Source organism: Silurus aristotelis, assembly GCF_946808225.1.
Source record: "Silurus aristotelis genome assembly, chromosome: 17".
In the NCBI taxonomy this organism is placed as follows: Eukaryota; Metazoa; Chordata; class Actinopteri; order Siluriformes; family Siluridae; genus Silurus; species Silurus aristotelis.
In genome coordinates this window covers 7,439,962-7,462,676 of record NC_139590.1, presented here as the reverse complement: position 1 = coordinate 7,462,676, position 22,715 = coordinate 7,439,962, and the positions used below count along the sequence as shown (strand labels likewise).

Genomic DNA, 22,715 nt, shown 5'->3' with positions numbered 1-22,715 from the left:
CGAAAGGCGCCTTGATCGTGACGTCATCGACGTTCGACTTACGTTGTGCGGTGTAAGGGCCTGGCGGTGTGCGGTGTTTGGAAACACTGAATAAATACGGAAAACCCGCCAATACGTAAGTTTACTCTTTTTCTTTTTCGTGCGCATTGCTAATGATCAATACGCATTTATAGAAATATACGTAGGAACAATGTTATATTCTGTTCAAAAGAGCAACAGAACAGTGTAAAGTGGCAGGTTAACGTTAGCATGTGTAGCATTATAGTTCTGATCCCATTCATACATGTATTGTGCATGAGAGATGTATTGACTAGTTCATATCAACACGTTTACCTTTTTTATTTGTTTATTTTAAAAAAATCTGTTGGATGTTGTATTTATTTTTTCGTTAACTGGACAAATTTGTTCAAGATCCGGGGAAAGTCTTTCGTATTAGACATGAAGCACACTATGTAGGATGCAGGACATGTGATCTACTGTGTATAGTGCACTTATAGAGAGAGTGTGAATATAAATGTTAAAAAAAAAAAATTCAGAAATTATTTGTGATAAATAATGCAATTTGCAAGCGTTCTTAATCATCAAGGATTTTTATTTTTTTTTTACACATTACGTTTTATAATTAAAAACGTAAAATAATACTCTAAACTGCTCAGGAAACAATTTCATGCTTATTATCCACACTTTTTTCTAATTTTATAAAAAAATTAAATCAGCAAAACGCTTTTTGTTTTTGCAGTACTTATCATTTTCAGACTTTACTACCTTTATGCAAAAAAAAATTTAAAAATTAAAAAATTAAAGGACGTTAATTAAAGGAAATTAAATTTCTTTTTCTACTACTTCATTTTTTTTTTTGTATTTGTTTTGGTATTTGTTTTTTTTTTTTTTTCATTTAATACTTTCAGTAAACATTCCTTTTCAACCCAGAGGTTAAAAAAAAGGCAGGTTTAAAAAAAAAAAATTAGAAATACAATTTTAAATAGGAAAGAAACCTGAGAAAAAGTAATATAAATCTGGACACACATATATAATGTCCAGATTTTTATAACTTTTATATATGTAAGAGAGAGAGAGGGAGCGAGAGAGAGAAATCATGTATAAAAAATAATGGTGTGCATTATGTACCTAATAACCCCAAATACCAATGTGCACAAGCGCAATGAGCTGTAACAATGTATGATTGTTTTAGATTTGGTTGACCAGTGTATTAAATAAGAGGTGAGGGTGGAATTGTAAACATAGCTATAATCTGTATTCCTCCACTTCATATTTGCATTCCCATGTTCAGGGTGCCAGAGTTGTTAGTTTGAAACCACACCGGATAAAACGCCATGGAGAACGACCTGTATGACGAATTCGGTAACTACATCGGGCCAGAACTGGACTCTGATGAGGATGAGGACATGGAGGCAGAGGACCGTGATGCGGTTGAGGTAAATAGAATCTCTGAGATTAATCGTATATATTTCATCTATGTTTAATGAAAGAGTTAAATCATACAATGAAACGTGTGTGGTGTTTCCAGGCGGATGAGGATGAGGATGACGAAGACCAGGTTGACGGTGATGAGGAGGGTGGTGGTGGCGGCGGCATGGAGGTAGTTTTGCACGAGGATAAGAAGTATTATCCGACTGCAGAGGAAGTCTATGGGCCCGAAGTGGAGACGATCGTGCAGGAGGAGGACACGCAGCCACTTACTGGTGAATTCTCAACTCGTCATGCTCACATATGTTCATGAGCTTCATTTTTATGTCCAGTGCAAATTTCATAACTGCAGTGTATCCAGGATGGAAATCAAAGAACCAAAACTATCATTCTGTTTCTGTCTCCTGTCAGAGCCTATTATAAAGCCTGTAAAGACGAAGCAGTTCACTCTGACAGAGCAGGAACTTCCAGCTACAGTTTATGAGATGGAGTGAGTCTGCATATATTACATACAAAATGTTCCTTCTGAGTGATCTGGACATCATGGAAAATGACCAAAATCTTTTGCTTTGCAGATTTCTCGCTGATTTAATGGACAGCTCTGAACTGATTAGAAACGTCACTCTGTGCGGTCATTTACACCACGGCAAGGTCAGTGCAAAGTGTGTGTATGTATATATATATATATATATTATACAGTGGGTACGGAAAGTATTCAGACCCCCTTAAATTTTTCACTCTTTGTTATATTGCAGTTATTTGCTACAATCATTTAAGTTCATTCTTCTTCCTCATGAATGTACACACAGCTCCCCATACTGACAGAAAAACACAGAATTGTTGACATTGTTGCAGATTTATTAAAAAAGAAAAACTGAAATATCACATGGTCCTAAGTATTCAGACCCTTTGCTGTGACACTCATATATTTAACTCAGGTGCTTTCCATTTCTTCTGATCATCCTTGAGATGGTTCTACACCTTCATTTGAGTCCAGCTGTGTTTGATTATACTGATTGGACTTGATTAGGAAAGCCACACACCTGTCTATATAAGACCTTCCAGATCACAATGCATGTCAGAGCAAATGAGAATCATGAGGTTAAAGGAACTGCCTGAAGAGCTCAGAGACAGAATTGTGGCAAGGCACAGATCTGGCCAAGGTTACAAAAAGATTTCTGCTGCACTTGAAGGTTCCTAAGAGCACAGTGGCCTCCATAATCCTCAAATGGAAGACGTTTGGGACGACCAGAACCCTTCCTAGAGCTGGCCGTCCGGCCAAACTGAGCTATCGGGGGAGAAGAGCCTTGGTGAGAGAGGTAAAGAAGAACCCAAAGATCACTGTGGCTGAGCTCCAGAGATGCAGTCGGGAGATGGGAGAAAGTTGTAGAAAGTCAACCATCACTGCAGCCCTCCACCAGTCGGGGCTTTATGGCAGAGTGGCCCGACGGAAGCCTCTCCTCAGTGTAAGACACATGAAAGCCCGCATGGAGTTTGCTAAAAAAACACCTGAAGGACTCCAAGATGGTGAGAAATAAGATTCTCTGGTCTGATTAGACCAAAATAGAACTTTTTGGCCTTAATTCTAAGCGGTATGTGTGGAGAAAACCAGGCACTGCTCATCACCTGTCCAATACAGTCCCAACAGTGAAGCATGGTGGTGGCAGCATCATGCTGTGGGGGTGTTTTTCAGCTTTAGGGACAGGACGACTGGTTGCAATCGAGGGAAAGATGAATGCGGCCAAGTACAGGGATATCCTGGACAAAAACCTTCTCCAGAGTTCTCTGGACCTCAGACTGGGCCGAAGGTTTACCTTCCAACAAGACAATGACCCTAAGCACACAGCTAAAATAACGAAGGAGTGGCTTCACAACAACCCTGTGACTGTTCTTGAATGGCCCAGCCAGAGCCCTGACTTAAACCCAATTGAGCATCTCTGGAGAGACCTAAAAATGGCTGTCCACCAACGTTTACCATCCAACCTGACAGAACTGGAGAGGACCTGCAAGGAGGAATGGCAGAGGATCCCCAAATCCAGGTGTGAAAGACTTGTTGCATCTTTCCCAAAAAGACTCCTGGCTGTATTAGATCAAAAGGGGGCTTCTACTAAATACTGAGCAAAGGGTCTGAATACTTAGGACCATGTGATATTTCAGTTTTTCTTTTTTAATAAATCTGCAACAATGTCAACAATTCTGTGTTTTTCTGTCAGTATGGGGTGCTATGTGTACATTCATGAGGAAGAAGAATGAACCTAAATGATTTTAGCAAATGGCTGCAATATAACAAAGAGTGAAAAATTTAAGAGGGTCTGAATACTTTCCGTACCCACTGTGTATATATATATATATATATATATATATATATATATATATATATATATATATATATATATATATATATATACACACACACACACACCGTATTTTGTGTTAAAGATTGAAACATGGTTTCAAGTATGTGTGTGTATATATATATATATATATATATATATATATATATATATATATATATATATATATATAATGTATGTATGTATGTATGAGCTTTATTTGAAGCGTTCCCCCTTTTTCATCTTTGAGATATTTTAGAAGAGACAATATAAATATATCATAATGGGAGAAAAAGAAACAATCAGAAATGGTGAGCTCTATATATGTATGCACTTATTATAAAGTGTAAAAGTTTGCATTGCTTTTAAAATGCATGTAATTCATCAGGCTGTTTAATGTGTCAATCAGATTGACATTTTATTGGTCACATACCCACAAGCATGAACAGTATGATGTGCACCAAAATGCGGTCGCTGTCACTGATGTTTGTATACACTAGAATTGAGCCCTGTGTATGTAGGAAGGATAAAAATATAAGAAATGTAAATGTATTTTATGATTGTGAGGTTAATCAGAAATTATAATTTGAGAAAAATTGAGACTTGCTGCAAAAACATTACGGTTGTATCGTGACTATTATTGTAAAGTCCTTGTGAGACATTATATTGTGAGCTTTATAAACACCCTTGTTTACTTTTATCAGAAATCTATATTTGATTTTCTTCTTCTTTTGGCTGCTACTGTTGTGGGTCGCCACAGTTGAACATCCTTCTCCATATTACTCTGACCTTTACATCTTTCAAACCAAGCCCTCATGTCTTCCCTCACCCTATCCATAAATCTCCTTCTTGTCCTTCCTCTTTTTCTTCTGCCTGGCAGCTCCATCCTCAGCATTCATTTTCAATCCAATTCGTGTTTATTTCTGTAGCACATTTCACAATGGACATTGTCTCAGCAGCTTTGGATGGAAAGATGTCATGGGGAAGAAAACCAGACTCAAATGAGAAATCCAATCCCATTTGGGTGACACCAAGAGTGTGATTTATAAATCATTAAAACATCACAAATGACCCGAGAGTGAGAATTATCTTGATCATAAAGTGTGCGATTGAGTAATGTCCTTTCTACAGTATTTCCATCAGTTGGAGTTTTGGAAGCAGGGGCTCCTGAGCAACTCATAAAGGATCTGATATCATTATAGATTCAACACCAAGTCCTGCTTACCAGAGCCTTTGAATGTTAAATGATGGAGAAACAGCATATGTAGAATGTTTATTTTTAATTATTGATTAAGAGGTAGTTTAGCCTCAAAGTCCAATGTCCGAAATCATGAAGTGGTATCCACCTGGAGCTGGCATATTCCTATCTAGCTCGGGTTCCTCACAGGGTCGGCATCTTCTCTTTGAAGGTCCGAAATCTCCATTAGGTGGCACACAACTGGAGTTGGCGTAACCGCTGGATACCTCGGGATGGGTAGAGAAAGAGAAGCAGTGGAGAGGAATTCGCGTCTTTGCTGTTCTTAGCAGTTTTCTACCGATATACCCCATGTCCCTCCTCTGCACGTGATGAAACCATCTCAATCGTGCCTTTCTCACCTCGTCTCCAAAACATCCCACCTCCAGCATCTTCAACTGTGCAAACCCAAAGCTCTGCCTCCTCTCTTTTTGTCAATGCCACTCTTTTCCACCTACTCCACCTGTTTTCTTCACTTCTAATACATCACGTTTGACTTTCAATGACCTGAACTGTTATATTGCTGTTTGTGTGCTGCTTAAAGTGAAACGAGTATTTGTTTTTCACAGACCTGCTTTGTAGACTGCCTGATTGAACAGACTCATCCGGAAATCCGCAAGAGAGACGATGCAGATGTAAGTGTAAAGTCATTAGATTAGATTAGATTAGATTAGATTAGATTAGATTAGATTCAACTTGATTGCTATTGTGCGAGGTACTACTATAGAGCCAATGAAAATGCACTTCGGATTTAACCAGAACTGCAAAAGGGGCCTATTTACAATGAATAGCAGTGGGTTATGGGTCCATATGTACAGAAGGTGCAATAGGTAATAAGATTTGCTATATATAGTAAAATATCAGGAAGATAACACGCTACATCATGATACACATGTACGTATATAAATGTATAATACCGTATATACAGAATAAATATGGGTGGAAAATACAGTAGTGCAATGATAAGTTATGGATGGTGTATACATGCGTAGTGGATAAAACACTTGATCAGCTGTTCAGTAACAAAAATAAAACGCAGATATTGGAAAGTACGTAGTAAAAGTCTATTCCAAAAGCTTGTGGTTAAAAGATTGCTTTGTTGTTTCCTGTCCTTTAGCTGCGCTATACAGATATTCTTTTCACCGAACAAGAGGTAAGTCTATTTCGAACCATACTATTTTGCTTCCTGGCAGTTTTCTGCATGTGTACTAAAATTGCGTGTAATATCTGGGTGATTTTATTGTTATGTGTGTTTTATGCAGCGTGGCGTTGGTATTAAAAGCACACCTGTGACAATGGTACTTCCTGACTCGAGAGGGAAATCCTACCTGTTCAATATTATGGACACTCCAGGTATACACAACTGAAGACTTTTACATTTTAAAGTACATTGAGATACTTGGAACCAAAGGGCGGAGGTAATGCCGCAGTTATGAACTTTTTTTCATTACTCAGGTCACGTGAACTTTTCTGATGAGGTTACAGCAGGAATCAGGCTTTCTGATGGAATTGTGCTGTTCATCGATGCTGCTGAGGGGGTGAGTCATACTGCTGCTGCTGATAATGATGGTGGTGATGATGATGATGCTGGGTCTTGGTTGTGTAGGGCAGATTATTTTGCTTAATCCTTTAGCACACAATTCAACCATTTTAGAATAAAGAGAAAATGTACTTTCATTCTCCTGTCAATCAAAAAAAACGCCAGTCATAGGCGCCCGTGCACTCTCGTGCATGTAAGTGCTTTTCTTTGAGTGCATTTCACTTTCCCTTTGATTCAGCATGAGCAGCTCTTTGAAAATCATATAGTAGGTTTCATTCTCACAGGGTTGGTTCTAGAGGTTGACCGGATTTTACTGATAACCGATTAATTAAGCGGTAAACTTTCAAATGGATACTGGATTAAAAACCAAACAAATATAACACTCCATAATACTAAAAAAATAAATAATAAAAAAAGCATTAAATCATGTGTGCTAAATAAAATAAAAACAAATATATGAATAAATATTGATGAAAACAAGACATCAGAATGAAACAAAAAATTAACACTTTTTAACAGTTACATCCGAAATGAATAACAATGACACGTCAAATAAACAGCACGCAGTGTCAATGATTCGCCTCTAGAGGCTGCTGTCGTACTGTATAATGCAACCCGGAAAAACCATTGGTATGGATTTTTGCAGATAGTTCTAGCAATTAACTATCGGTGCCGAGTAATCTGCAAAACCACTGCATCTGTCAACCTCTAGTTGGTAATAATGTATATTTGGAAGAACTTGGAATTCTCCAGATTGGGTATAGACGCAACAGTCGTCCGTTTTCACTCAGTGTATGTTTATTCTACATCCTTCTCTTCACGTACACGTAGGTCATGCTGAACACGGAGCGTCTTATTAAACACGCCGTGCAGGAGCGTCTGGCCATCACCATCTGCATCAACAAAATAGACCGGCTGATCTTAGAGCTCAAACTGCCTCCCACTGACGCCTACTACAAACTGCGACACATCGTCGACGAGGTCAACGGCATGCTCAGGTACCTCCTCCGAAACTCTAAATCTGCTTACCACTGGATAATCGGAGATACAAGGCTGGGATGGTTGAGTTTTGTTAAAGAAGTGGATTGTGGAGGAGAATTGATTTAAATATATTTCATTTGATGTATTATTAGGGAGTGTTCCGAAAACACCATTGGAATAGTTTGACTTGCAATATAACATTTATACCAAGTTTGTCTAGAAGGCAGCATCACCAACGATCTGAGTATATATGCAGGGTTCTTGAAAGTACTTACATTTCAGACTCATTGATTTAAGGCCTGGAAAGTACTAGAAAACAAATATAGGTCCTTAAAAGTGCTTAAATTAAATTAAAAACATTTTGTTCGGTAAAATTAAATGCTATTCCAAGAATTGTCATATGCGCTGTCAAAAATTGAACGGAACCGCTAATAACGGGGTGGAGATGGGGTAGCATGGAAAAAATTAGCTGAAGTTGATGTGTTAGCTGATGCTCTTGCTGTGGTTTGAGCTGTGACACTTGCTGTGTCTGAAAGAAACCTCTGTACAAATTAGAATAAACACTGTATTAATAAAGCTCTGGACTGTCACTTAAACTCGGGACTTTCACAGCTCAGTGTCACTGTCACTTTATACTGCACATTGACACTTTAAGGACAAATCACACTGAATTACTTTAATCTGTACTTTTGTCAATATCTATATTCTATTTCTATTTTTCATGTTTCCATGTTGGACAGTTGTTAAAAAAAAGCATTCCACTACATGCCGTACTTTGCATGGATGTGTATATGACACATGATATATTAGCAAATAATCATATTCTGCGTGCCTTTATATAATGTCTACTGAATTTGTTCTTATATAAATTATTTCTTTATACATATATATATATATATATATATATATATATATATATATATATATATATATATATATATATATATATATATACAGTGAGGAAAATAAGTATTTGAACACCCTGCTATTTTGCAAGTTCTCCCACTTAGAAATCATGGAGGGGTCTGAAGTTGTCATCGTAGGTGCATGTCCACTGTGAGAGACATAATCTAAAAAAAAAAAATCCAGAAATCACAATGTATGATTTTTTAACTATTTATTTGTATGATACAGCTGCAAATAAGTATTTGAACACCTGAGAAAGTCAATGTTAATATTTGGTACAGGAGCCTTTGTTTGCAATTACAGAGGTCAAACGTTTCCTGTAGTTTTTCACCAGGTTTGCACACACTGCAGGAGGGATTTTGGCCTACTCCTCCACACAGATCTTCTCTAGATCAGTAAGGTTTCTGGCCTGTCGCTGAGAAACACGGAGTTTGAGCTCCCTCCAAAGATTCTCTATTGGGTTTAGGTCTGGAGACTAGCTGGGCCACGCCAGAACCTTGATATGCTTCTTACAGAGCCACTCCTTGGTTATCCTGGCTGTGTGCTTCGGGTCATTGTCATGTTGGAAGACCCAGCCTCGACCCATCTTCAATGCTCTAACTGAGGGAAGGAGGTTGTTCCCCAAAATCTCGCAATACATGGCCCCGGTCATCCTCTCCTTAATACAGTGCAGTCGCCCTGTCCCATGTGCAGAAAAACACCCCCAAAGCATGATGCTACCACCCCCATGCTTCACAGTAGGGATGGTGTTCTTGGGAAGGTACTCATCATTCTTCTTCCTCCAAACACGTTTAGTGGAATTATGACCCAAAAGTTCTATTTTGGTCTCATCTGACCACATGACTTTCTCCCATGACTCCTCTGGATCATCCAAATGGTCATTGGCAAACTTAAGACGTGCCTGGACATGTGCTGGTTTAAGCAGGGGAACCTTCCGTGCCATGCATGATTTCAAACCATGACGTCTTAGTGCATTACCAACAGTAACCTTGGAAACGGAGGTCCCAGCTCTTTTCAGGTCATTGACCAGCTCCTCCCGTGTAGTTCTGGGCTGATTTCTCACCTTCCTTAGGATCATTGAGACCCCACGAGGTGAGATCTTGCATGGAGCCCCAGTCCGAGGGAGATTGACAGTCATGTTTAGCTTCTTCCATTTTCTAATGATTGCTCCAACAGTGGACCTTTTTTCACCAAGCTGCTTGGCAATTTCCCCGTAGCCCTTTCCAGCCTTGTGGAGGTGTACAATTTTGTCTCTAGTGTCTTTGGACAGCTCTTTGGTCTTGGCCATGTTAGTAGTTGGATTCTTACTGATTGTATGGGGTGGACAGGTGTCTTTATGCAGCTAACGACCTCAAACAGGTGCATCTAATTTAGGATAATAAATGTAGTGGAGGTGGACATTTTAAAGGCAGACTAACAGGTCTTTGAGGGTCCGAATTCTAGCTGATAGACAGGTGTTCAAATACTTATTTGCAGCTGTGTCATACAAATAAATAGTTAAAAAATCATACATTGTGATTTCTGGATTTTTTTTTTTAGATTATGTCTCTCACAGTGGACATGCACCTACGATGACAATTTCAGACCCCTCCATGATTTCTAAGTGGGAGAACTTGCAAAATAGCAGCGTGTTCAAATACTTATTTTCCTCACTGTATGTATATATATATATATATATATATATATATATAAATAATAAAATTTTTTATGTATCTTTACAATCTCAAACTTTCCCGAGCAGCGTTTTGCGCTGATTTTTATTCCTATAAATTTAAATTCCTTTGAACACGACTACTCAAAAAGGTCTAAATTGATGAATCCTACACATTCAAAACAGAATTATTACTCTTTACTGTAAATGTTAAGTGTAAGTGAAAAGTGCTCTAAGAGGTCTTTCATGATGCTGTGTGTTTTCGGGGTGAATTTAATAGGTGCTTGATATAAAATAAAGGGTGCTTAAAAAGTCCTTAAATCTGGTGTTTATGAAAGAGTGGGAACCCTGTATATGAAGCATTATACACTCATTTACATTCAGAGCATAATATGTAGGATCCTCTTTGATGTAGACATAATTAGTAAAAATTAATCCAAATGTTTTAATTATGTTAAATTCTATACAATAAATTTAAATGTCAAATATTTTTTTAAATGCATCCAGTGAGATTAATAAAATTGTACCTTTCTGTTTAATTTTCTTTTAGCACATATACAACTGATGAGTCTCTAGTAGTGTCTCCTCTGCTGGGCAACGTGTGCTTCTCTTCCTCGCAGTACAGCATCTGCTTTACCCTCGGCTCTTTCGCCAAGATCTACTCTGATACCTACGGTAACCTACACATTGACATATACACGCCGAGATAAACTGGCATTTTTGGACTGTTCGGCAGTCAGAGTGAGTGTGTTTATTTTATTTCTTTTTCTTCATCAGGTGACATAAACTACAACGAGTTTGCAAAAAGACTCTGGGGAGACATCTACTTCAACCCCAAAACGTAAGAATCCTTATAACCACTGTTTAAAATACGAGCAGCTTCTCTGATCTTTTCTCCAACGTGATTGGTTGTGCTGTCTGTCAATCAGGAGGAAGTTCACGAAAAAAGCCCCCAACAGTAACTCGCAACGCAGCTTTGTTGAGTTTGTACTGGAGCCACTCTATAAGATCCTTTCTCAGGTAAGGCCGAGTCGTACACATGGACTGGAAGTTTTAGGGGTTTTTTTTATGACCAGCAGTTAAAGTTTTAATTTCTTAATACTCTCTGTAGGTGGTGGGGGATGTGGACACTTCGTTGCCTCGCGTACTGGATGAATTGGGGATCCACCTGACCAAAGAGGAGCTCAAACTCAACATCCGGCCTCTGCTGCGACTCGTCTGCAATCGCTTCTTTGGGGAGTTTACAGGTTTGGGATTTCCTAGCAATTTTAATGGCCATGTTTTCTGCATGGAATAAAGATCCATGTAAATACTGAGCAACTCAAGAACTTTGAGGATGGATTTGGACTGTAATTAATAATCAACCGTCTACTACAATGGTTCAATTAATCGCCTATTACTGCACAATTAATGAATAGACATTTGGTGCCTCCCAGATGAGAAGGGGGTTCCCTTTTGAGTCTGGTTCCTCTCAAGGTTTCTTCCCCATGCCATCTCAAGGAGTTTTTCCTTGCCACGGTCACCACTGACTCACTTATTAAGGACAAACTTACAATTATAGAAAACAAACGTTTACATATTCTCTTATAACCGTATTATCGCTGTAAAACTGCTTTGAGACAATGTCTATTGTTAAAAGTGCTCTACAAATAAAAATGAATTGAAATGTTAATCTGAATCAAGCTGTACCTGATTTGCTTGTTTGCGTCCAAATCTGTGGTCGCAGGTTTTGTGGACATGTGCGTGCAGCACATCCCATCTCCTCAAGGGGGCGCCAGAGCCAAGATTGAACACAGCTACACCGGAGGACTGGACTCGGACCTGGGCGAGGCCATGACTGAGTGTGACCCTGATGTATGTCTTGTAATTGTGTGCATGTGACAGTAGTTTGCAGCATACTTTGTACTAATTTCTTTCTTTGTGTCAGGGTCCATTAATGTGTCACACCACTAAGATGTACAGCACCGACGACGGAGTGCAGTTCCACGCATTTGGTCGGGTTCTGAGCGGAACGCTGCAAGCAGGACAACCGGTGAAAGTTCTAGGAGAGAATTACACACTGGAGGATGAAGAGGACTCGCAGATCTGCACTGTCGGACGCCTGTGGATCTCCGTAGCCAGGTGAAGACCTTGAAGCACCGTTTTGCCACTGCATATTTAACATTGATAACTAGTCTCAATCTTGGAATAATTGCTGACAAAAGTATTATAGTCTATTATGCCATGGTCATTCGGAATACTAATTTCTGATTGGCTGGAAGGTGTGTATTCAAACTGCTAAGGGAAATGACACAGGGATTAATCACAAACAGCTTCATTATTAGTAGAGACGTATCACAGATGCATGCAATTCACAAACAAACTATGTTTTTGACCCCCTTCCTGTCTACCATCTGATTATTAAAATTCATTCAAATAAGTGTATTAATCTTATCATCCACTGCTAATCATTATTTGTGTCTATTAAGTCAGTTTTGCCCTGCAAACAGCCATGATGGCTTTAACTTCTCAATCCATGCAAATGACAACAGTATATAAGACGTAGTATCAAAAAGCTTCGAGACCAGCTCTATTGACAAGAAAGTACTCATCTAAGTTTACACACTATAACCTTCAAACAAGTCCTCTTGCACAGTAACACAGCGCTCCCAGCATTCCTGCCACTTCCGGAATATGTCCTGGACGTCTTCTTTTCGAAGCGTATCAAGCACCTTTTCAGATTCACACTGGATCTCGACAGTGGTGTCAAAACTGCGTTTTTATAGTGTGGCACATACAAATAGCTGTAATCATAAAGAAAATGGCAGTACAGGTAGTAGTCGACTTACGACCACGATTGGGACCGACAGACCGGTCGTAACACGATTTGGTCGTAAGTAGAGTAGGCTATATGTACAGTACTGTGAAATGATGCCGGAAGCTGGTACACACTGTCGTACGCCATGGCTAGCGATTGTGGTCGTAAAATCGAAATGTCGTAAGTCGACGACTACCTGTATAACAAAATAAGAATAGAACGGAACCTTGCCTTTGTGTATTTGCCTATATATTTGACAAAACAGGCCTAATTTCCTCTCTTTAAGAAGGTTGATGAGGTTAAACGTTTGTCAAGGTGAACTTCTACAATAATAATGCATTCATACTAATAGTGTATTGTGGAAAGATTGTCTATATTTTTCCATTGCATGCATATAAACATCTACATCTGACTTATCTGTGTGTGCGTGTGTGTGTGTAGGTATCAGATTGAGGTGAATCGGGTCCCTGCAGGCAATTGGGTGCTAATTGAAGGTTGCGACCAGCCCATCGTAAAAACAGCAACCATCACAGAGCCTCGAGGCAATGAAGAGGTGAGACTTGCTGTATGTGTGAAGAGACGCCAAGTGAAGTGACAGGCGCCGTGCGTCAGAGCGAGCAATTAGTCTCGAGGGGAACACTGGAAAAACAATTATGCGTGAGGACAGAATTGTACCTCTGAATCGTCTGTGAGATGCGTGTGTAACAGTGTGCACTAGGTGGCTGCCTCGCACAAATCTGACATTCACAGCTAATTTTAATAAAGTCTTATTCACTAAGGTAGAGTCAAGATTTAATGGAAAGACAGTTGTTGGATCTCTGCCTTATAGATATTTTTGGTGCACGATTTTTTTTTTTCCCATTCTGTTTTTTTTTTTTTTTTTTTCTTCATTCTGCTAGAATTTCTTGTCACTTTTTATTCATGACACTTTTTGCTCCCATTACTTCCTTACTGTTCAATGATTTCCAACATAAGAGTAGTCACTGAGGTCTGACTGTGTTCTAGAGGTGGATTTTACCGATAACTTGGTTGGATCGTACTTCCTGAAAACCGATTACTGAAGTGATGTTTTTTAAAATGGATTCTGGATAAAAAAAAATAAAAAAAAACACTATGTAAAATAGTACCTCACTGTATTACAAAAAAACTTACTGGATCATGAAATGGGTTATAAAATAAATATGATTATTTGAAAGAAAAAAAAAAAATTTATACATTATCATTTATGAATACTGTAAAATATCGCTCTTTCCGTTCAGCGCAGTCTCGCGTGTAAAAACAAACAGCATGTGGCGTCATTGATTTGCCTCTAGAGGCTGCCCTCGTAATGACGGCGGACCTACACAGCTGCTCCGGCAATGTACGCAAGCAGGAACAACTATCGGTATGGATTTTTGCCGATAGTTACAGCAATCAACAATCGGTGCCGATTAATCCGCATATCCGATGAGTCAGTCGAACTTCATTGTATGCTATGCAATCATTAAAACTCTTCCTATCAAAGACTTTTTTGTACCACATAGTGATATGTTTTTGTGTCCAGGCCCAGATCTTCAGGCCGCTGAAGTTCAACACTGCTTCCATCATCAAAATCGCTGTGGAACCTGTGAATCCCTCTGAGCTGCCCAAGATGTTGGATGGACTGAGAAAAGTTAACAAGAGCTACCCATCCCTTACAACAAAGGTAAAACACATCCATGCATATACACTCACTACGGCTCTGCACTCTACTCATCAATGCTGTAAATTGGTTGCTAATTTACGGTTGACCTAAATGCACTGCTTTCTGTGTGTGTGTGTGTGTGTGTGTGTGTGTGTGTAGGTGGAGGAATCTGGAGAGCATGTTATCCTGGGTACAGGTGAGCTTTATCTGGACTGCGTCATGCACGATCTGAGAAAGATGTACTCCGAGATTGACATCAAGGTATTGCTCCTGTTATTACACAATACAGTCTCTGGCACATTTAACATTTTTCAAATTTTTGTTTTTTTTTGTCCTGATTTCGACACTATTCTAAAAATTCACACTTTTCACCTCAGGTTGCTGACCCTGTAGTGACCTTTTGTGAAACCGTGGTGGAAACATCGTCTCTTAAGTGTTTCGCTGAAACACCCAATAAAAAGTATGTGAACCAAACAGTTACAATACGACAGCATGCAAATTAGAATTTAAGAATCTTTGCTTTCTGTAATCCAGTACGCTAGTGATTTTTGTTTAAATGTGTGCAACATTTTTACATCATTACTGCAAGATCTGTGCTGAATAGGTTTGTTGTGCTACAGTTTCTGCTTTTTTATTTATATATATATTTTTTTAAACACCTGCATGATCTTTCTATAAAAAAAAAGGCAGGATAGTTTTTCCGTCCCATTTTGCTGAAATATATTTTTTAAAATCTCTTCTCTTTGTGTTTTTTTTATCTTGTTGAATTCCAGGAACAAGATCACGATGATTGCTGAGCCTCTGGAGAAAGGCCTTGCTGAAGATATCGAGAACGAGGTGGTGCAGATTACATGGAACAGGTGCAAAGGCTCACTCTTCATTGAACTGATCTGTCTTTGACATTGTACTTCATTTGTATTTACTTATGGCACCACTGAAAAACAACACCTGGTCCGGTGTGGAATTAATGAACTGGTTTTAGTTTCTCATCCATTTTGTCACAGATGTCTAAAACGAAACAGACGACAAAATTCGTTTGGTTGTTTGTATGTGCCTAGCATAGTCTTGACTAGCTAACGGAAGGAGGTGTACTTCTGTGCAGCCAGGACAGATGTCACACACCATTTAGTGCACAGCTCTTCCAATTTGTCAACTCTGTTTTCATTCTCTGTCTGTAGAAAGAAGTTGGGAGAGTTCTTCCAGACTAAGTATGACTGGGATTTGCTGGCAGCTCGTTCGATCTGGGCTTTTGGACCAGACACCACTGGACCCAACATCTTGGTAGACGACACACTGCCCTCTGAGGTATAAATATCTGATACATTAGCAGGGTAATTTATCGTATAACTGGACTTTTGCCAAACGATTACCATAAAGGTCTAAGCGTTTATTTGTTCTTTGGCATGTGGTGTGTATACAGGCTTGACCTTTTAGGTGCTGATCTTCTGCATCTCTTGGTGTGTGGGAGAGTGGGTGTAAAAATATGTTGACATCAGCTGCTGTTTTTTTTTGGGGGGGGTGTGGTTTTAACACTGGGGTAAAGTTCAATTCTGATTCTACTTGGGGTGTGTGTGTGTATGTATGTGTGTGTGTAGGTGGACAAAGCCCTCCTTGGCTCAGTGAAGGACAGCATTGTTCAGGGCTTTCAGTGGGGAACTAGAGAAGGTCCTCTGTGTGATGAACGTAAGTCACTCAAATCACAGTCAATCCTCAACATGCATAGTATCAGCAAGCATATTTGTCATATTTGGGAAACCTTTTTCCAAGGAGAACATTCCACATTCTTCTAAAATGTAATCTTGTTCTTGTTTTGTGAGTTTATTAATCAGAAAATCAAGTTCTAGCATCTTAAAATCCGCTCTCTGGAAAAAAAACCCAGAATTGTATATAAACATTTTATTTCACTTTTACACAACTGGCTGAAAGTAAACACTCTTAAGACAATCTGTATTTAATTTAATGTGTTATTATTAACCTATGCATCTTTTTTCTTTTCTATTTCCATCTTTAAAGCAGCGTTTATTCGAATATAGACTGATTTTAGATGTTCAACCCATTCAGCATTACTTTTATGGTTAAAAACATGACTTCTACCTATAAAGAATTATCAGAGAGAAAAAATTCAACATTTGACACAATTATGTATCATTTTCACTTGAATTTTATTATCTAGAGAATTATTCTTGAAAATACTGTAGTTTGCCAGCATGACAGTTTAATGAAGCCTAATGTTGGGGAGAATATCCTGGAAATAATATTGACTTTTAGAGGTTTAATATTAAACTAAGCAATCGGGAATAAACGGTCGTCTTGGTAACGCTGTTGCGTGTTTGTGTCGCCGCAGCCATTCGCAATGTGAAGTTTAAGATCCTGGACGCGGTGATCGCTCAGGAGCCGTTACACAGAGGAGGCGGCCAGGTCATTCCCACCGCACGAAGAGTGGTGTATTCTGCTTTCCTCATGGTGAGCAGCTTGTTTTTTTGTTTTTTTTTTCTTCTTGTGTTACGCGACCGTTCGTCCTGCAGAGTAATCACTGCTTCCATTAGTCGTATTGAAGTGTTTTTTCCTTCCTAACCAATATCCTAATTGATGAGCTTGAGCTCTCTGTTACTGTTGATTTTGTGCCAGTACTCAGTACTTTGTTCTGATTGGTTGGTTTCAGGCTACACCCAGGCTGATGGAACCCTATTATTTTGTGGAGGTTCAAGCTCCTGCTGATTGTGTGTCTGCTGTTTACACTGTACTGGCACGCAGGAGGTAACACATCATACACACACACAACAGATGGATGGGGAAGGGAATTAGGCTGCTGCTGACTCTGCTGACTGTCACACACAGCAGCATTACATTCAGCACTCTCTTGAATTGCGAGTAAACGACTCGCTCTTATAGAAAATTGATTAAAAGCTGTCATGCGTCTAATACATTTTAATAACGCTTTGTCTTTTCAGAGGTCATGTGACACAGGATGCACCAATCCCTGGATCGCCTCTGTACACCATCAAGGCTTTCATTCCTGCAATCGACTCGTTTGGGTTCGAGACCGATCTGCGTACACACACACAGGGACAGGCCTTTGCACTGAGTGTGTTCCACCACTGGCAGGTACACTTAGACACACACTCACCGTACAATATTAAGGTGACATACAATCTTTTTTTTTCTTTTTTTTTTATAAAATACCTGCTTGATTATATATTATCTAAAATCATATTTTATAAAAATGTTAATGTATACAAATTAAATAAATCTAATGAATGCAAAACACTTTTTTAATATATTTAATAAATTGAGAAATCTATTAAATTGTCATACATTTTATTTGATAAAATTAAATTAAATTAATGAAAAAAAAATCAATAGTTTGAATTTAATAGTTCAATTAGACCCCATTTGGCAAACAAATATTTATATACGTGTCCGTGTGCTTTTTATTTATTTATTATTTTTAAAAATTATTTAATTTTCTCAAGATAGGATCGACTTAACTAATTTACTTATTCAGCATAGGTTAAAACATTTCTTCATTCCATCCATCAGTCATTTATTCACTCCCACGAAATCTGTAATTGTCAGAATTTCCTCCTTTTAAGAGAAATTCTGAAACAAAAGCCCGAATATAATGTTTCGTTACACCTCTGGTGATCGGATCTTAAAATAAGTCACTATTCCAAGAGCTGATTTGTTGCATTGATTCTGTATTGCTGTAACCTTTTATACATACAACACTGTACGCCGTATTAACCATCACAATAGCGTCAATATTTAATGACTTTAAAACACTTTAGTTTCGTTGAATTAGTTGTTACTATAGAAACCATACCGTATTGTATATACTGTCTGAGTCACGCTGTTAAAATGTTGAACCAGAACCGCACATTCAACAGTGCAACAGAGACACAAAGGCGTCGGTTCCTAAAGCATGTTTCGTGAGAACCGATTTGAGCACACAGACTAGTGCAAACATTGGCATTGCAGGATGGTTGGCATATTTCTTGTATAAACAGATAGTTAAGCTTCCTGCTGAGAAATCGAAAGTAATTGCGCAGTAACATGATGCATTTAACAAATGTTGACCGATACGTGTTTTTCTCTGGCCGATGTGAGGGGGGGTTTGAGTGTCGGCCGGCTTTAGTGTTTTTCTGCACAGTTGGCTAAAGTCAGAAGGCATTGGCTGTTTCTCTGCAATTCTGCAGGTTGAGCAGCGGAGAAGCTCATCGCCGAGAAAGAGAATCTGATTACCTATTTAGCTTACCGAATTAGCAAAAAAAAGATAGAACATGCTCATTCTTGCTCTTGTCTTTGCAACTTAGCAGACATGATTGAAAAAAGCTACATGTATCCAGTAGTAATAATCATGGCAGTTGTAAACGCTGCCTGCTTTATATATTTACAGTTCTAGCCTTTACGGTTTCCCTGTTTGGATCTGGAATACAGATTACTGCCATCTGCTGGTATTGGAAAGTTATGTCTCTCATGCAAGCGCAGAAAGTGCACGCATGGTTTGGTGTGGCAGACGCGCCTGCCTTATTATCAATCGGTCGACCTCTAGCATTTAATATGGACCGAAAACAAGACATCTTGGAGCCATTGGCAGCTTGAAATGTACTATGAAAATAGATCTGTGGTATAGGGGATAATTACGTTTGGCAAATACTATTATCCCCAGCAACTTCCAAGTGTGTCAGAATCTCATCCAAGCATGAGCTGAGAGGTTCAGTGGCTCTCTGTCAGAACTGTTAATGTTACGGAAAATATTATGTCTTCAAAAAAAAATTATAATAATCCCACACACATACTTGTAAATGTAAATACTTTTTGAACATCTCATTCCATATTTAGTCATCATTTGCTGTCACTTGTTTTAGGAAGATGTTCCACTAGATTTTGGAGTGTTCTTGTGGAGATTTGGGTTCATACACACAGGCGTTAGTAAAGTCAGTTGATGATGTAGGTGAGATGAAAAGGCCTTGGGTGCAGTCAGCATTCCAATTTATCTCAGAGGTGTCTAATAGAGTTAAGTTTAGAGCTCTATAGCAGATCAGTAAAGTATTATCTCCGGGATTCTCATGGTTACTGGTGCCACATATATATTGCGCTTCAACAAGATTGGCTCACAGCATACAAATAAACATGTGCACATAGTTTACCTCAGGTGGTGACACTGACTTTGATTTAATGTTACATAATGGTGCAAAGAATCAATGGATTGTGCCTTACGAAATGCCCGACACATGATTTGCTCGTGCCAACCTATAATAATTTCCGTCTTACTAACCGTCTTTTCATTGTTCTTATTCCTGTAGATTGTTCCTGGTGATCCTCTGGACAAGAGCATTGTGATTAGGCCATTAGAGCCTCAGCCCGCCCCTCATCTCGCCAGAGAGTTCATGATCAAAACTCGTAGACGCAAGGTACGATTTCCTCTTTTTCACACGTTATTTCACATTGCAGTTGAGAAGGTCATTTTGCCAGGGGGAAAAAAAAGGTGCATAAATTTGAATATATTTGTATATCATTCATCTCGTTCTCTTCTACAGTCTTTCACAAGCAATAAACCAAAATTGTGTATCAAGGGATGTTTTAAAATGTAAACTAACCTAAAATGAGGATATAAGGGGAAAAATGAAGGTCTACACTACAAATCACATCGACGATAACATAAATATTTTAACCCGCTTCGCCTTCCATCAGTGTAACAGACCGCCATGAGGGGCCTCTGTATAAATAATCTGAGCCCCTCCGAAGCCCTAACTCTCTTTCCACTAGAACAGACCACGGGATTTCGACGTGGTGAATGTCGTAGACACTAAACAGCAGAGAAAATGTTAGATCAGAGAAGCTGAGGCCTTTTTTTTTTTTGGGAGGTTATTTAGGAAATAATCATAGTTCTGAAACGCCAAAGAAAAACATGTCTTCTGTGGTCATTCTCACTTTTTTTTTTTTTTTCATAGTAACAACATAATAAAATAGATCATTTCATACTCAGGAATAAAACTGTCGTGCAGTGGTGTAGCTGTATGCACTGCTTTATCCTTCGTCATTAAACTCTGTCCTCACTTAATGAAGTGATGCTGCTACCTAATCAGCCACTTAACTAATCAATAATGAGATTCGTCGCCAGCAACTGATTAACATATCTGCGATGTCATTAGAGCAGATTTGCTGTAGGCTTCTTTTTTTTTTCTTGTTTGTTTTTTTTCTACTTTTCCCTCCTTTTTTATTTCTTTCTTCCTACACACTCATCTGTACATTCATCCGAGACTCTCATTATAGAGAAGTCACAAGATCACTGCTGGAATGTTTGCTGGATTTCAGTGGTTATTTCATTACCCAGCAAAGGATCTGGTTAGAGTTTGAAATTGAGCCAGTCAAGGTCACAGCAAGGTCAGGCATCTAAAATACCGTTTCTTAAAAAGCTCCCTTCCTTTTTAAACGGATTTTTTAGGGATATTTATGGCAAAAGATTGAGGGGGGTGGAGCCATCCGTGTTTGTGATGTTGGCATTGAGTTGTGGGATATGTTTCCCATTGTCTTCTTTAATTTGTCTTTATATTACATTTAAGTTTATGGTGATTGGCAGACTGCCTTATCAAGAACGATTTACATTTATCTCATTCATACAACTGAGCAGCTATGGGGTTAAGGGCCTTGCTCAGGGGCCCAGGAGTGGCAGCGTGTTGTGGCTGGGATTTGAACTCACAACCTTCGAAGCCAAAATCCAATGCCTTAACCACTAAACTCCCACCACCTTTACTCTTTTATGTATTTATTTATTTTCTCAGGATATTAGATGTTGATTAGGGCCGGGTATGAGCACAGATCCTCAAGATCGAATCGATATTGTTTCACACAAACTCTGTTTGATTGGGGTTTGTGATTGCAATATAATTTGGTTAATAAAAGTTCAATGCAAATTCTATTTGCACAGATGTCATCCGTTATGATATCTTTTTCTTTCTTGTGTCATCACGGATTAGCGCAAATGAAATTCCTCGTGATCCCAACGTAAAAACCCGTTTTCCTCACGCCGTAAGAAATCTCTTGTCGTCAATCACTGACAGACACGGAGCTATTTCAGTTTTGATTGATTCGCTGATCAAAGGCGATTGTGATTATCCATGATTCTGCAGTGATGCTCTTGTGCTGAATACACAGAAAAATTAAGCGCTGATCACGAAGAAACAATGTTTGTCAAGATCGCGAGAAAATTAAGTCGTGAAAACGAGAGAATACTAAAGCTATACATGAGACATCAGTTTGGTCTGGGATTGAAGTTTGCATAGGATTTTATCTAATAATTTATTCATTTAATCGTCAGTCCTTGTGACTGTAGCTTCCTTCGTTCTTGAAGTATATTGACGTTTTTGGCATATAGTTTGGATGCAAAAAGAATTCGCCTTGATAAGGGATTCCAGTAGATTTCATTTGGGTCTTTTTTTTTTTTTTTTTTCTAGCCGTCTTGTTTTTTCTTCTTAAGAAATAGCTGTTGGATCAATTCAGCATTTATTATTTTATTTATTTATTTATTTACAAATCCGCATTCATCTATAATGTGTGGTAATTTCCCTGCCATTGTTATTGCCAAATAAAAAAAACTACCTCCTGCCCGTTTTTTTACATTTACGCTTGTTTCTTTCTCCTCCCTCTGTCCGCAGGGTTTAAGCGAGGACGTCAGTATCAGCAAGTTTTTCGACGATCCTATGTTGTTGGAGCTGGCCAAGCAGGATGTTGTGTTGAACTACCCCATGTGATCAAAATGAGCAGGTTTAAAAAAAATTGGCCTCTGGTTTCACCCAAACCCGAACACCTGGCAGTGAGACTCTTTAATATCCTATTCCTTAATGCCAGCAGTAGGAGATCTAGTGTGGTACAGAGATTCCTTTGTTCAAGCCCGGATGGTTAAGAATGCAATTATAGTATGTGGTATGATTGCTGATTGTTTTTTTTTTCTTTAGACATTTGTCATGGATTTTGTTTTGTGCAGGGGAAGGACTGTCCCCTATCAAAAAAAAAAAAGAAATCAGTTTGTGTCACACTGATAACTGTTAATATTTTTTTATATCGCAGTACAAGAAAGTTTTGTACAGTAAAATGATGGAAAACAGGTGTGCAGCTTTTTGTCGTTTTTAATAAAACATCTGTTTGTACAATGCTGAAATAAAACTATTGAATATGGGAA

General features: G+C 38.6%; 1 protein-coding gene across 1 annotated transcript; it reads left to right on the top strand.

Moving 5' to 3' along the window:
• eftud2 (elongation factor Tu GTP binding domain containing 2) lies at positions 1–22,715 on the top strand. The gene is made up of 28 exons (XM_083566797.1): positions 1–115; positions 1,292–1,436; positions 1,529–1,703; positions 1,840–1,918; positions 2,004–2,079; positions 5,565–5,630; positions 6,113–6,148; positions 6,258–6,348; positions 6,451–6,533; positions 7,367–7,533; positions 10,624–10,748; positions 10,851–10,914; positions 11,003–11,093; positions 11,185–11,320; positions 11,800–11,927; positions 12,001–12,194; positions 13,312–13,423; positions 14,414–14,554; positions 14,693–14,794; positions 14,911–14,993; positions 15,307–15,393; positions 15,712–15,838; positions 16,129–16,216; positions 16,878–16,996; positions 17,196–17,290; positions 17,485–17,638; positions 19,840–19,947; positions 22,192–22,715. The coding sequence occupies exons 2-28, from the start codon at positions 1,335–1,337 to the stop codon at positions 22,285–22,287; spliced, it is 2,925 nt and encodes a 974-aa protein (XP_083422923.1). The 5' UTR covers positions 1–115; positions 1,292–1,334; the 3' UTR covers positions 22,288–22,715.

Coding starts and splice junctions, on each gene's coding strand:
- eftud2 (XM_083566797.1), top strand. CDS start 1,335: ATGGAGAACGACCTGTATGACGAATTCGGTAACTACATCGGGCCAGAA. Junction 5,631..6,112: donor GCAAGAGAGACGATGCAGAT/GTAAGTGTAAAG, acceptor CCTGTCCTTTAG/CTGCGCTATACAGATATTCT. Junction 11,094..11,184: donor TCTATAAGATCCTTTCTCAG/GTAAGGCCGAGT, acceptor TACTCTCTGTAG/GTGGTGGGGGATGTGGACAC.